The 16,015-nt window shown below is 55.6% G+C and overlaps 1 protein-coding gene across 5 annotated transcripts in view; it reads left to right on the top strand.

Annotated features, from left to right (window-relative positions):
* FAM167A (family with sequence similarity 167 member A) overlaps positions 1-16,015 on the top strand; it is a 36,343-nt gene that overhangs the window by 13,904 nt on the left and 6,424 nt on the right. Inside the window, exons 1-2 of one of the 5 annotated variants that reach the window (XM_072952748.1) lie at positions 2,085-2,159; positions 2,881-3,503. In XM_072952748.1, coding sequence (XP_072808849.1) covers positions 3,135-3,503 — 369 coding nt within the window. In that variant the 5' untranslated portion in view covers positions 2,085-2,159; positions 2,881-3,134. Of the gene's footprint in view, positions 1-2,084; positions 2,165-2,376; positions 2,516-2,570; positions 2,674-2,880; positions 3,504-16,015 lie in introns of those variants that run through there. The other 4 variants (XM_072952749.1, XM_072952747.1, XM_072952750.1 and 1 more) reach the window with 4 other exon arrangements.

Genomic DNA, 16,015 nt, shown 5'->3' on the forward strand with positions numbered 1-16,015 from the left:
TTGTTTAGGGCTCACTGTAGACCCGCACTGTTAAGGGCTCCATGTTTGTCACTTTACCTTTCAAAATGATCTATGAAGTCAATATTATTACCCCCTGGGCCAGCTTTGTAAGCAAGGGACCCAGACAGCCCCACAGGGCCCTGTGCTTGGGTTCAAGCTCTGCTGTCACTGTCTTCAAATTCTCAGCACAAGGAGCCCTGTGTTGCATTTTGCCCCAAGCCCAGCAAATTATGTAGCCGGTCCTGGTTACCCCTACTTCTCCGAAGAAGACACAGAAGCACAGAGTGGCCATGAAGCCACATGCCCAAGATCACAGAACTGTGCCCGGAGGGGGTTTGACCCCAAGGAAGGTCCACGCCCTCTGGAGTAGAAAGAGGCTGACCTGAATCCCTCAACCCTCCTGGGCTTGATTTTCCCAGTCGTGACACAGGGTGACCCCGCCTGCTCCAAGAGGATGGTCACACGAGGGCTGTGTACTCTCTCTGAAGCTCAGGGTCGAGGGCCCGCATCAGCTGGCTCACAGCGCACCCTCTCCTACAGGTGCCTCCAAGTCGCCCGACACCGTCTGCGCAGGTCTTCGAACTGATTTAGAAACTGCTAATTAAAATAAGCTCCCCCAGCCCAGGAGGCGGCCCTGCAGAGGCAGTCGTGGCGGCCGTTTCCCACCCCGGAAGCAAGACCCTTCCTAGCAGGCTCGCCCTCTGCGGGGAGCCCGCAGCGGGCGGAAAGGGAGGGGGACGTGCGTCCCGGCAGCTCCTCCTGCTCGCGGATCGCAGAGCTCGTCTGCAATTAGATCCTCTCCAAAAAGCTGTGCTGGAGATAACCAGCGCTCCTCTATCGGTGGAGGACGCCCTGTAGGGTAAAACTACCCCTAAAAACCGCTCTGGCACCTCAGCAAAGAGGCAGACGGCGCCTGGGAGGGGCCCCAGACGGCGGCTAATAGGTCTTTAGATTTGGAGAGATTCTTAAGAAGCCCGTGCGATGGCGCGGCTGCACAGAAGACCCCATGAGAATACCCTGCATTTGCAGGGTATGCTGAGCCTACAGAGTGTGTTCAAACCCTTAGTTCTGCCGAAGCCCCAGACCTAGGAGGTTGATATCACCCCCATTTTACAGGCGAGGAAACTGAGGCTCAACAAGCCTAACAGCACCTGCGGCGGGACCATCTGATCCCAAGTCTAGTGCTTCTGTCTCAAGACGTGTGGTTCTCAATCCTGGTCATCTCAGATCACCTGAGAAGCTTTAAAATATGATACCTGAGTCTGGCCACAGACTAACTGAATCAGGACCCCTGGGACGGGCCTGGGGCTCATGTTTGTGGAAGTTCCTCAGGGGTTCTCCTCTGTGTGGCGGGAGGTGAGCGCTAGGTCTCTCTGCCATTGGTTAGGGTGGAAGATTTCTTCTCATTCTTGGGGACAGGCTCAGAGAATCCCTCTGGTCAAAGGCCACTGCAGGAAGGGGAGGCAGAAACCGTCCAGAAAAACAGCAAGCTCTGCCCTTCCGGAGCATCCCCCAGCCACGGTGGGAGAGGAACCCACCGCCTCCCTGGTGGTCCAGCCTGGGTTTTGATGTTGCCCCTCCCAGCCTGCCTGCCATCACTCATGCCCAGTTCCCGTCACCCCAGACCAGCAATCACAAGTCAGCTTCAGTTTCTCTCCTCGGGCACATGCAAGTCAATGAAAGCCTCTTCTTCCCGCCTTTTCCACACCAAGGGTGGCATCCCTTCCAGGCTGTTAATATTTTTTTTTCATGTAAGCTTTCTCTTGGACATTGTTCCATTTCAACTCCATTCTTTTTCACAGCCACATGCCCGCAGCACAGGTTTTTAAAACTTACTCTGAAAACCAAGGACTTCTCTCCTTAGCCCAAGTCAGTGTCTCCTACTCTGGTGGTCCATCTCTTGCCTGGACCCCGTGGGACACAGAGGCTGGGAGCTCGGGGCCTAATTCTGGCTCAGAGATACTCCTCTACCCTGTGCCCCAACATTTTGGGGTGGGGGCCTGGCTCACACTTCCTCCCTGTGTGGGCATTTTAGGCGAACGTGAGAACCACCTTTCTAGAACGGTGAGTCATGGCCTCACTTTGTTTAACAACCCACCTGAGCGCAGTCAGCTCTCCCCTCAGCTGCTGCAGGTTTATTTGCTTCCTCGTCTGACCAGGTGAGGTAAGGTGTTGTTCTTGGAGGAAGAAGCTGAGTGTGCTGAGTAGGGCTCGCCCCGAAGAGGGGGAGCCCAGGGCGGGGCTGTGGTGGGCGAGCAGGGTGGGGTCGGGGTCCCTGGACCTGAGGCACCCCTGTGTCTGCTCACCTGCGTCTGCATGGGGCCCCCTTCGCCCAGGCAGCCTCTGCTGAGAGACCTGAGTCTGCAGAGTCGATGACTGGCCTGTCCTTGCTAATCACTGGGAGCTGTTGGGTGTCGTTCAACCTCTGGAGATTCAGGCTCCTCGTGTGTAAAAATGGGGACAAAAACATAATGAGGATTAAATGAGATCACAGAGGTGAAGTCATTCATAAATGGTGAGACACTGTACAGAGTATTGATTTATTAACTTTTCTGCATCAAGTTAGGGCTCTGAAATGGCCTCTCTTCCAGTCCTGAACTAGCAGTCAGCAGCCCCGTCATGGAACCTCTCTGAGCGCCTCTGTCCCCTCCTGAGACCTCGTCAAGGGGAGGGGTCAGTACTGACATCGTCCCAATCCTTCCTGCAGTTCTCTCACCAGCCAGCAGCTTCTCACCACCCGCCCTTCCCTGAGAGGAGGGGGCTCCATCCTGCACCCCTGCCAGTCTCTGATCTGCCTGCGCCTCCAGCATGGGTAGATCTTCTTGGCAAAGCTGCCCCCAAAGATTCCTGCTAACGCTTGTCTGTTCCTGCCTCTTGCAGAGCATGGCGCCCACAGGCCCCCGGGAAGCATCTTAAACCCTGAACGCCCGCAGCTGCTCCATTGGACACTCTGCAGCTCGTCCTCCGTCCCTCTGGACCCTCCAGGAGCTGCTCCCTTCCTAGCGATGCCCTCGGGAGCCTTGGCCCCAGCTGGATGAGACCGTTCCAGAGCGGGACCGACCTCGCCACCCACCAAGACTCCCACGCCCCCCTCCACCACCTCCCATGTCTGGCTGCCCTGGGCAGACTCTAGAATGTCTGTGCCCCAGATCCAAGTAGAAGAAGCAGAAAGCGGGGAAGAAGGGCCGGCAGGAGCAGCCCCGCCTCCTGACGACCACCTCCGGAGCCTGAAGGCCCTCACCGAGAAACTGAGGCTGGAGACCCGCAGGCCCTCCTACCTGGAATGGCAGGCCAGGCTGGAGGAGCAGACGTGGTCCTTCCCGCGGCCGGCTGCCGAGCAGGGCGGCTGTGCGGAGGAGGAGCCCCTGCTCCCCCCGAGAGCGCCCAGGCAGCGTCCCCCACCCAGCGGGAGAGCCAGCCAGGCCGGCGGGCCCCAGTCCGCGGGCAAGCTGGAGGGCTTTGAGAGTATCGACGAGGCTATCGCCTGGCTCAGGAAGGAACTGGTAAGTGGCTGTCCTTCCACGAACCCCCAGAAAAGGCGCCATTCCCTTTCTGTCTCTCCACCTCCGTCCCTCTGTCTGTCCCTTTCTCTGCCTCCATCTATCTCTGCCTCTCCCCTATCTCTGCCCCTCCCAGCTGCACATTTTCCCCTTTCATCAAGGGTAGGCCTCATTAATTACTCTGTGGGCATGTGTGATCCATATGTCCATCCGCTCCTAACCACAGGTACTTACGGAAAACCTGAGCCCATGTTCTGAAGGTGTCCCTGGCCTTCCCCAAGGCCACTCCTGGAATCAGGGTCTCATACTATCCTTTCTGAACTGCTAAGGGGGCCCCTGCATTGTGACTGCTCGTCTTTCTCTCTGAAACCCTGTCACCCTGCCATTCACCCAAGCTGCCAGCCAGTCCTGTGACCGCTCGTTCGGCAAGCGTGCACGGCCCCCCTCCCTTTGGCGCCATGCGGGACAGCAGGGCTGTATGGGGCGAGCACAGGGCAGAGCTGGGTGGGCACTGTGGTGTGGAGCTCGGGCTCAGCCCGTCACTGCTCTGTTAATGCTGAGCAGTGAACAGGGTGCCCAGGGCTGCTCCCTGTGGCTGATCAGCCTGCGGTGAAGGCTTTGGCTGAGCCTCGGAGGCTGAGTTGGAAATTGACCCAGAAGTCCGGCTGGGAGGGCATCAAGGTGGAATTAATGCGAGCACTGGGCGTGCGTTTGGGAGCTGGGGTCAGCAGCTCAACCTTTTTTCTACCCAGGGGCACAGCAGGCTCCCATCAGGGGTATTGCTCAGCATATGAGAAGTGGGTGGGCGTGCAGAGCTGTGTGTCCTTTACCCAGGGGACAGTCACTCGTCTCAGGCATGGTGGTGTCTCAGCAGAGCCTGGCATGATGCTAGTCACATGCTCTCAACTCCTGCCCTGCCCGCCCTGCCCACCCAGGTCGCACCTGCCCAGTCAGGCCACTGTGGCCACTGGTGAGCCAGCAATCAAGGGCCAACTGCCTTCCAGAGCCTCCAGTAACCCCTGGGCTCACAGGCTAGGCAGAGGCTTGCTTGGTTTGTCTGGCAGAATCCTGAAAACTAAATCCCCTTGGGGACTGAGAGTCCTCATGAGTTAAGATAAATAACTGGGGCCAGGGGAGGGCGGCTCCAGGACTCAGGTTCTGATTAGTCCAACATCTTTTTTTTGGTTTTAATCTTTGATGTTGAGACATCTCAAAACACATCCCTCCACCATGCCGCAGCAACTGGAGTGTAAGTTGCTTGCATAGAAGACGCGGCCCAAACACAGCCCAAACACAGACAGGGATTCATGCTGCGTTGCCACCAGGTGCTCACGAGGCATGTAAGAGGTGAGGAGGGATGGACGCGAGGTGGCCAGGACGGACCCTGGAAGCTGCTCTTTGAATTCTTGAGACTGATTGCTTCGATCTGTCTTCATGAAAAGGAACAAAAAATATCCCCATTAATCAAGGATTCAATTTGTTGGCTTTGGATTGCTGCTGGGAGTGGAAGCTCTTAGTTTATAATAAGTTAGCATTCCCCTTGGGTCCCCCTTTGGACTGGAAATCAGAGAAGGATTTCACTGTGTGTGAACCAGTAGGGCTTTCTCTAGGGTCGTCCCCCTTGTCCTCCAGATGAGAGCTGCCTCTTGACCCTGGCTGTGTATCGGAATCACCTGGAAAGCCTTGAAACCCCAAATCCTAGACTTTGCCCCCCGACCAGTCAAACCAACATCTGGGGGTGGACCTGGGCATCAAGATTTTCTAAAGCTCCTCAGGGGCTTCCAAAGCGCAGCCGGGGGTGAGAATCATTGCCACAGACCTACAGGCCCTGCTCATTTTTCTTGCCAAGACCCACTGCAAGCCAAACAGCACGAGGTGCCCCGGCCAGAGTGTGCTGGCTGAGAGGAGGACGGTGGACCAGGTCAGGGACGACCGTGGCTGATGTATGGGCTAACAGTCCACAGGCAGGGAGAGGGTGTTAACTGCAGGACCAATTATTAATAATGCTTTATAGTTGCATATTTCCCACTTTCCACGCCACTTCTTTGTGCTACCAAGGGTGGGTAATAAGAGTAATAACATTAATACCAAGATCTGTACTAAATGAGTGATTATTGTGTGCCAGGTACTTCATGTGCACAACTTACCTCTTCTGAGTGTCCCATCACCTTCCTGTTAGCCCATTTCACAGAAGAGGAAACTAAGGCTCAGAGAGGAATGTAGCAATAAGGGAGAGGGCAGAGACTTGAACAGTGTCCTGTCTGGTTTCATCACCCGTGTTCTTTTTCTTTTTGTTTATTGAAGTATAGTCAGTTCACAGCGCCGTGTCAGTTTCTGTTGTCCAGCACAGTGCTTCAGTCATACATGAATGTACACATATTCGTTTTCCCATTTCTTTTCTCAGTACGCCCATGTTCTTCTTAGCTACCATACGATATTCATAGTGTCTTTCAAAGGCAATTGATTTTGCTCTGTGACTTCTAAAAGTGTAAATTCACAAAGATGTTGGCAGTTGCCAGAATGCGTGGTGTGGGGCGCAGAGGGAGAAACAAGATTGATGGGTGCCCAGCCCTCAGGCCACGATCTCTTTGATTCCCACCACAGACCCGTGCCATTGCTGTTACTGTCTCCATTTTACAGAGGAGCAAACTGAGGCTCATAGAAGTCAGACGACCTGCCTAGAATTATATGATGAGTAAGGCCTTCACCAGTGAGAGCAGAGCGTTGGGGAGGGAGGCAAGTGGTGGGGCTGGAGAGGAGGCCCTCCCGCTGGGCCCTGTCAGGCCTGCCTCCTCTGGCTGCAGGAGGAGAAACTCTCAAACTCTAATGGGAAGATGCTCATCTTGTTAAAATGAAGATTCTGATCCTATAGGCCTGGGGTTGGGGCCATGGTTTTGAATTTCCAACAAGTTCTGTGAACCACACTTTGAGAATCAGGGACTGAAAGGCAGGCAAGACTGGGACCAGGGGACCAAAAAGGAACCTCACAGGAAGCCCCCAAGATTCCCAAGCCCGCACCCTTTGCCTTGTCCCTGCCGTAACTGCCCACTGGGCTTGGGGTTCAGCCGGTGAGTGGGCCTCTGGGGACAAAGTCACAGCGTCCCATACTGAGTGGTCCAAGAACCAAATTCGTCCAGAAAACTGTTAAGTCTGAGGTCAGAGCAGCCCAAACAGACAGGCAGGCAGGTCCACTGAAACGTGCAAGTCTGCTTGCTTCCAAGATTAACCAGTTACAAAGGCAACCTGTAAAACCCTTTGATTGACTTGAAAAGAGTTGAACATTTAATCAACATGCCCATTCTCCTGTTTTAAGTCTCAGTCAAAACAATAAACTTCACGTCATTGTTTTTCTAATTTGTCACCTGTCAACTCATTGAAGATGTCATTAAATATTAACCTTTTTTTTTTACATAGTAGCTTTAAAAAGTGGCTTCAAATTACCTTTGTTTTATTTGAAGCCCATGGTCTGTTTTTTTCCTATACCTGGGCAGACTCTGCCAATTCATCAGGCTCACATTCACAGTTGCCTTTTTCCGTGATGTGGCCAAGGAAACATTAAAAATCTGTAATTCAGTCAGCCGTGTGGCTGTGTGCCCTGCAGGATGCCAAACACTCAGCTGGCCGGGAGCTTGGGCTCAGCGGCGGGTCTGTGCCCTGGACGGGTCTCTGACCACCGTGAGCTCATCCCAGGAGCAGTTAATGCAACCAGTGAGGTGCTCATTGTCAACACTGCCCCTCCCAGAGGCAGGCGATGTTGGGTCTAGAAGGACGATGTCCATCTGGAAGAATGGGCGGTCCACCCTGCCTCCCCGGAGGCCAGCTCAGTGGCAGAGACTGCCTGCCTGTATCTTGTCTTATTTCCAAGGTCAGAGAGGACCCTGGCAGCTCCCTCAGGGCCCACCTTCCGTCGCAGCTTTCACCTCAGGGAAGACAGTGGTCACTCCCAACACCCCCAGGGGCCCCCAAGTGGAGGGTATCCTCCAGAGTCACGTGTTGGGGGTACAAGGAAGGCGGGCCCTTCAAACCCTGTCGGTGCTGCTCCCCCAGCTAGGAGGGCCTGACCTTCGGCTCCCTGAGCATCCAGGAAAGGTCGCCATCCAGGCGAGGCTGGGAGGGCTGCCTCCCTCCTCAGCAGCTTCGGGCCACCTGAGTCCCCCAGGCTGAGGCCCAGCCTCGTTTTTTGGGGACACCGGCTCAGAGCTCGGCAAAGTGGCCCTCTGCCACTCTGCTCGATCCAGGCTGCTCCTGCGGCCAGAGGTCACAGCCTCCAGCCCTCCACCTTCGGGGTGGCCTCACTGGGTGGCCAAGTGGCCTAGGGTGGGGTGGGGGTGATGCTTCAGGAAGGAATGAGCTAGAAATGGCCCTGAGGCTGTGGGACTCAGCCCTCTCGCTGGGTCTGGAATTCAGAACATGTCACATACCTCTGCCTGCCTTGGGTCCCTGAGCTTGCAGCCCAGGGAAAGGGACGTTTCCTGCTGGCTTCTATCCTCAGTCCTGGTAACACGTGCCGCTCGTCAGCCTGAAAGATAAAGAGAAGGGAGAAATCTTCCCCTTGGCCTGGCTGGTGCCCAAACTAAAACCAGAGCAAAACATGCCAGCTTCCTAAGGGGTTGTCTTTGTGGCAAGAATCCCCAGGCATCAGATATTTTTCTTCTCGGCTCAGGCAGGTGTTTGATCCCTGCAGACAGAGCCTTCTTCCTGCCCCTCCTCCCCCCAAAAGGTGTTTATGGTTGTTAGAAAAGGGAAAAAGAAACCTGACAAGTTTTAATAATTCTAAGGCCTGCCAGGGCAGGAGGCCTGTAGACCTGGACTCAGCTGGCCGCAGGGCTGGCCCCTCTGTGGCCGCGGCTTGATTCCAGCCTCTCCTGGTTAACCCTCTCTTGCCTGTGCTGCTCTCTGGACTAGCACATGACTGATGTGTCCAGACACAGCCCTCTGAGGCCAGGGTTACCCTCTGCTGCCAAATGATACGTCCAAATGACAGCTCTGGCTCACTGAACATCTTCTGATGGGGATGGAGGTGAGCAATGTGAAGGTGATAGCCTAATATGGTCCCCAAAGGATGGAGGTGAGGGATGTGAAGTGACAGCCCCAGTGTGGTCCCCAAAGCACTTTCACGTACAGTATCTAAATGAGAAGGCTTGGAGACATTTGCTATTCTTATTTTACAGATGAGAAGACTGAGGCTCAGAAAGATGACGAGCCTGAGGGTCAGAGAGGTTAAAGTGCCTTGCCCAAGGTTATACGTAAGGGTGTGGCTAAGCCAAGACAGACCCACATCCCCTGGCTCTGGACCTGGATTTCCTTCCTCTGTACTGAGTATAGGTGCTCACATCAAATATTCAAGTCAGCGGGGCCATGATTTGCCAAAAAGCCTGTATTTAAAACTCTGCTGATTTCAGAACGGGACACATGTCAAGGGTTCCAGAGAGTTATTAGCAATGCGTCATAACAACTGTATAGCACGGATCGGGGCAGCCGTGCCCGGTCCATGATGAGATGACAGCTTGCTCAGAGCCACCCAGGGGGCTGCTGGCTGAGCTGGGGTTTGGTTCACAAGTTTCTAGCCCAGGCGCCTTTGCCTGAGGCTAGGTCTTCTCCGTGTCACGGGGGCCTCCAGCCTGTCCACTCCTGCAGGAGAAAGGCTGTCCCGCTAATCTGGCTAGATACTGCCCTTGAGTGGTTACTGAAGGATGGATAAACAAAGGTGCCCACAAAGGAAATACTCCAAAACATCAAAGATCTTCAGTTCAGGACACTGACATTATTCTTTGGACTCTTTTGGAGTTTCTAACATTTCTAAAATAGAATTATACATGATTAGGGAGAAAAAAGATTGTAAAAGACAAAAGAAGAGAACCAAGCTCCTGTCCATCCTGCCCATGTAATTGGCACCCGTGCCTCCCCGCATAGCCTCCAGATTAAATAAGGCATAGAATCTCCTAGAATAAGATAAAAAATGAGGCGTGCTGTCCCCAGACATTCCACACTCAGCGTGAGAGCTGGTGAGGCAGGGACTGTTGACCAATGGGATGAAGTTGACCCCAAATCGGGAGGTCCTGCCTGCTTTCCTTTCCTTGGCCGCCTTGCAGTACAAAGAAGGAGGCGGGAGAGGGCAGGAGAGGAGGCGTGATGGCCGCACTTAACCAGAGGAGCAGCCGTCCTGGGGCTGTAGGAGGCAGGCGGTCCTGTTTGTTCAGTACGAACAGGGTTCACTGAACACCGGGGCTTCGGTGCTGCCGGTGCTGGTGGGGCCAAGGTGCCTGGGACAGGGCTCCTGTCTTTGGGGCTCCCCCTTTGTGGATGAGACAGACACATAAACAGTGACACCACGTGACAAGAGCGATGCTGGAGGTACAATAAATATAGTCCCAAAATGCTTTAGGGAGCGAGCAGTCACTGCCTGCCAGGCACAGTGGACTTTGACGTTTACCAAAGGGAAGTACGCAGCCCTAACTTCCTTAGCAACCAAATCCACGCCTCCGAGGGGAGTCGACATTAGCCTTCTCCTTATTCGCAGTCACATTTTCCTGTAATAATTAAAACCCAGCTCCTCTGACGGGCACCCTCCCAGATGCAATAACTACACTCCAGGCCAGTGTGTGATGGCTACTGACTGGATCAGACCCCCAGGGCCCTGGGTGAAAACAGACCCCTCCCAGGGCCCTCCGGGAATTCGGATGCTGTGGAGCTGGGAGTTCACTCGGGCCTGCGGGTGATTCTAATGCACCGGGGCCGTTAGCTGGCACCCGGTGGAGTGGGCAAAGCATAGCATTTGTAACTAGATGGGGCTTGCGGTCAGGTCTGCCGCATCCTCGCTGTGACTTTAGGAAACCCTATTAACCTAGCCATGGGTTTTATCATTGTAAAGTGGGGATAATAAATACCTACCCGCCAGGGTGTTGTGAAGGACAGTGAGGAGGGCCGGTGCGAGGGCAGAGGGCACTTGCTGGGGTCCTGAGATGGCCAGGGACGTCATCTGATACGGCGCTCTTTCACAGTGGGCGCTATTACCACCCCCGTTTCACAGGTGAGAAAAGTGACTCGCCCAAGATCAGCCAGCAGAGCAGGGATTAGAACCCAGGTCCGCCCGGCTTCAGAACCCCTGCTACACGGCCCTTCACTCCTGAGGTCAAATGAGTGCGAAGGTTGTATTTCATGAGGTCTTAGGCTCATTCGACACGTTCTCTCAACTCCTGGAGTTTTGGGCCCTTGTTCTCTGATGTCTACCTGACTCTGCACCCTTTTCAGGCGCTCCCCTCTCTGAGGATGCTGGGTGTCCTGGCACCGAGGCCGGGTCTGGCGCACGCAGGTTCAAGGGACTGTTCCCATCCAGGGAGCCCCTGGGCTGGACAATTCCTTTCGGGAGGGAGTTTTATTTTACAAGTTCTGGACCCACCCCTCCCCCAGGGCTGCCGCCAGGGGCCAAAAATCCAGGTGCCATCCCGCAGTGGTTGGCCAGTTGTTGGCCGTTTCCTGGGCTCAGGCCTGAGTCAGACACTCCTCCGGCTGACAAAAGCCAGGGAAAGGTCGCAGAGGCTCCCTTCAGGCGGCTAAGCCCCAAGCATCAGAGAGATGGTTTCCAGGTCCACACAGAGGGCCTGGCACTCAGGGGGCACTGCTCTCTGCTGCCGGTGGGCCTGGCCAGGCCCCAAGGGGCTCAGGAGCCGGGGGAGAGGGAGGCACCAGGCGGGCAGGCAGCCCTGGCTTCTCTCCCTCCTAGGACAGGTGCCCCCGTGGCACAGTGACTGAGGACAGTACTGCTGCTTCCAGCATGCTGGTTAGAACTGTGGACAGAGCCCTCAGTGCTGGAGCAGGAAGGAACTCGGGGCGGGGGGATGAGCCCTCACTTTCCAGCAAGGGAGGGGATGTGAGGAAAGGCCCGTGAGTGTCCATCACCTCCCCCGGCCTCTCCATCCTCTCTCACACTCATGCCCCCCACCACCACCACCATCAGTCACACTCACGGTGCTTAAACCGTCCCCAAGGGCGCTGAGCACCCAGGGTGGGCAGGGCGCCCCTGGCTCTGACTCACCCCTAACTCTGGACCGTGAATGGGGGAACCAGGTCACAGACGCTCCGTGGGCACTCCCCTGAGGTGGGCCCTGAGTCCCCCCAGCCCCGAGGCTGCATGAGGCCCCTCCAGGGATGGAACCCCTGTGAGGAGGGTTTCAGGGTAATGGAGCATGAAATGACTTTGGAGAGCAAATTGCCTCACTCTCGCCTGGAAGGTGGGGCCGAGAATAGATCTGCTTCACTTCCTTTTGAAGGCACAGGTGGGAGTCTGTCTACAGAGCCTGCAGGTGCAGGGGCACCTTAATTACCGAATCAAACCCAGCGCCATGGGGCTCTCTCCCCACAGGCAGCCCTCACTCCTGGGCAGTGGGGTTACCGCCTCACCCTTGGGCAGCGAGGTCTCCTGGGTGGTCTGTAGGTTCACTCGGCATCAGACGTAAAACTCCCAGCCCATCAGTTTCCAAGCCAGGAGGCTCAGAGCCCAAGAAAAGTCTAGAAGTCCCAACACGGGTGCTCAAGGGGTTTTCCAGGGGCTCTCTAAGGATGCCAGGTGTCTCAGCCTGCTCCTTCACATCTGACAACCGCCCTGGCCAGAGCTGGTGTCCAGGCAGTCACTTAATGAAGCATGATTACCGCCTGTGACGGTGAGTGTGTCCTGCGAGTGGAAGTTCAGAGGGCAACATGAGGTGCGCACGGCAGAGCAGGAAGCCAGCCCCCATCCCTGCTCTGTCCACTCTCTCACCCAGGGACACCCCAGCAGGAGAGGCGAGGGAGCCAGCCCCTCCCTGCAGTCTTGGGGGGCCCAGTAGGAATAGCCAGGCCGTGGGTCCAGCTGCAGCAGCCTGGCACAGGGAGCATCATCCTGGGACTAGCTGTTGGCCCAGCAAGGCCCCCACTTGCTGTCCAGGGTAGCAGCAGGGAGGCTGGGGTGACCACGGTCCACCCTGCGGGCCTGGACCCATCGTGCCCAAGCTGAGGACCCCTGTGCCTGGGAGGTGCCTCCATGGCAAATGCTGAGGTGCTTCGGCATTGCTGGCTCTGTGACCCTGGCCGGGCCACTTGATGACGAAGATGCCATGACTGCCCTGCCAGCCCTGCCGGGCCGTACTTGGTAAAATGGTGTCAGGTGTCAGCAATCACTCCCAAAGTGTGTGGGAGGCTGGCTGGTGACTAGCTCTGCTCCAGGCATTGCTGGAGAACAAAGGAGACTCACACTGCGCTCCAGACTCCTAAACCCAGTGGGAGAGCAAAGAGTGCCATGTGGACCACCGAGTGGTGGGGAAGGGCTTTGGACCCATGAGCTGATGCTCTGTTCCTTCTACTCGCTGCCTCTCCGCAGGCCTGAGCGCAGCCTGGGTGGGAAATTCAGGGGTGGTTTTCCAGGATGTCCCAGCTGTGGACAATCCAGACCTGGCTCTGGGGAGACTTCATTCATCATTCATTCATTCAACAAATGGCTTTTGAGCACCATGCCTGGTGAAGGCAGTCTTGCACTCTCCTTGGTGGAGACAGATGGATAAACAAACACAGTGAACGCCGTGTGCAGGTGCCGTGGTAGGAGGTACCCACGGTGGGGAGTTACCCAGCCTGCAGGGATTGGGGGCAAGGGCTAAGCTGGGCCTGAAGGATGACGGGGTGGGAAGGCATGGTTCTGGGGGTGGAGGACACAGACGCAGTGCGGCTGGCCTGGCGGGGGGTGCTCAGAATGTGAGGTGCATGAGGCTGGAGGGAGCAAGAGAGCCGGGAGGGCCGGCTGTACCTTTGAAAGGTTTGAAGAAGGGGAGAGACCTGACCGCTGGCCTCTTGGATGCAGGGCTGAGCTCGGAGAGTGGGAGGGAGCAGGAGGAGGCCGGCATGCAGGTGAGAGGTGACTGTGGGCCTGCTGATCTGGGCCTCTCTTTCCTGGCCTGGCAGCAGCACCCAGCTCTCCTCACTCACTTTTGGGCACAGAATTCCTTTCTTGGGTGTACAGTTTCCAGGGCTCCCTCAGGTCCAGGATGCAATCTTATGATGTGGGAGTAGGTCATCCCCTTTCCACAGGGGGTCACGTCCCCCACTCAGAGCCACTCGTCTCCTCACTGGCTGGACTGGGATGTGTCTTAGTCCTTGCAGGCCGCTGCAGCAAAATACCGCAGACCGGGTAACCTATAACCGCAGACATTCAGTAGTTACAGTTCTGGAAGCTACAAGCCTGGGATCAGGGTACCAGCACAGTCAGGAGGGGGCCCTTTACCGAGGTGAAGACTTCTGGCTGTGACCTCACACGATGGAAGGGGCAGGGGACCTCTCTGGGGATCAAAGCCCATCCTGAGGGCTCCGCCCTCACCACCATAGGCCCAGGTCCTAACGCCATCACACTGGGCATTAGGGCTTCAACGTATGAATCCGGGGTGAGAGGGTGGGATACAAATATTGAGACCAAAGCAGAGTGGAACCCAGAGCCTCCAGGGGCGGACCTGGGGCCTTCAGAATGCATCACCCGTCCTTCCCGAAGGCCAGCCCTGCCTGTGAAAATGGCAGTTTGGCCTCGGACCTTCTCAGTTTGATTACCAGAGAGCTTATCATACAGCATGTAGAGCCTGGCTCTCGCCACAGTGAGTGGGATGTCCCTGCTGGGCCTGAAGCATCTCCTGCTCTCTCTGTCCCGGCTCCGGGACTCCGCTCCAACTTTCCCTTCCAGCAGAGATGGCTCTGGGGGAGCACGAGAGCCCCTCCAATCCGAGGAGCCCTCCAGACAGAGGGGTCATCTCCTGCCAGAGGATGGGAGCCAGATGCCTCCTGCCCACCCACCCCCCAGGCCGGGGGTGTCAGGGGAACCCAGACCCAGGGCTGGGGGCTGCAGAGTGCATGGCGGCCCAGAGCGGAGGCCAAGAAACGTCCCAGCACCTGCCCAAGGCGACGGCACCCCCCAACCAATTCACAGACTCAGTGTGGTTTCTAGGGGTGTAGACGATTTTTTTTATTTTAGCCGGCATTTGAGGTGTCCGTCAAGCCGCACACTCAGTGACACCCGTCCCTTAGCTTCTGCGCGGCATGATTTTCTGGCTCTTTCTCAGAGGCCAAAGCCAAGATCAAATAATGAGTCATGTTTTATCCAGGCTTCTAAGTGTGTTTCTACACAGCACTGATTAAAACAATAGCTGGAACTTTAGTTAAGTCATTGGACAGGTTAGCAAAACTGTTTCCAAGGTTCAAGAATTCTGTCTCATGGAGAGCAGAGCACGTCTGAGAAAATGGCCTGGATTTTACACCCAGCCTCTTCAGCTTTGATCAGAGGCTAATTGTAGTTGCTGGGCTGGGCTAGACCGGCCTCGGAAATAGGGATTGAACAAAGCACCCCAATCACCTTGGGACTTTTCTCTTTTCCTGTCTGCCTGGATACTGCCCATTCCGAGAACTGTAAGAAGCAAATAAAATAATTACTGCGCCATATAAGCTGAACAATGCCGGCCACGTAAAGGTAAGGATTTTACCATTTAGATCCTTTCTCTCCGGGCCAAGATGTAGGATGTGGAAGCCTGGCAGGGCCTCCCAGTTTTAAGCCTTCGTTAAAGAGTCTGAGACGCTGGCCCTAAAACCTGGCGCTGGTGACTCAACTGTCAGCGTGGGTTTAATGCTGTCCCTGGCAAAGACTCAACTGCAGGATGTGCTGATTTGCAATCCCCTCTCCAGGGTGGCCCGTTGCCCCTGCAGGATAAAGGTATCTCTGGATTCTCTGAGGCGCGGCCTGTACTCCAGCATCCTATAATTAGGGCAGAGCATTTGGTGAAAGGGTGTGTTCCCATGGGACGGGGAGGCGAGCGCGCAGGGGACGGCGTGACCCCTGGCCTGTGGCGAGAGCTGTGCTGTGGTCAGCGCTCGGCCTGAGCTGCAGGAGTTTGACTCTCTGAGTCAGATAAGAGTGAGTCTCAGGAGAGCTCAGTTGTTTCTTAAGGTGAAAGGTGAAACCCCGAGGGTGGGATGAAGTAACTGAAGGTGGTAATTAAGATGCTTTGAAAGAAGACGAGGGAGATTTCCTGAGGGAGATTTCCTTGGTGAGAGGAGGAGGCGTGAGGGGCAGTGGGAAGGCACCGGGGGTGGTGGCCAAGGACACTCAGGACAGACGTATCTGAGTGTGCAATGCTTTGCTGTGAGGTCTCTTTATCCGAGTCCCATGGGTCACTAGTGATGTCCTGCAGTAAGAAGAGGGGCTGACTCCTGCCTCTGGGCTGGCTGGGATCAAAACAGGGGCTTCTATATAACGATGCCGAGAACAGCATGGCGGTTCCTCAAAAAATTCAGCATAGAACTATCACATGATCCCAGTCCTACTTCAGCATCACGCAGAAGTAAAAGCAGAGACTCGAACACACACTTGTACATATGTGTCCACAGCAGCGCTGTTCACAAGAGCCCAGAGGGGGATGCAATCCAAGCGTCCGTGGATGGATGCATGGACACACAAAATGCGGTCTATACATGCAAGGGAATATTATCCAGCCTTAGAAAGGAAATTCTGA

This window comes from Vicugna pacos, chromosome 31 (assembly GCF_048564905.1).
Source record: "Vicugna pacos chromosome 31, VicPac4, whole genome shotgun sequence".
NCBI classification, from domain to species: Eukaryota; Metazoa; Chordata; class Mammalia; order Artiodactyla; family Camelidae; genus Vicugna; species Vicugna pacos.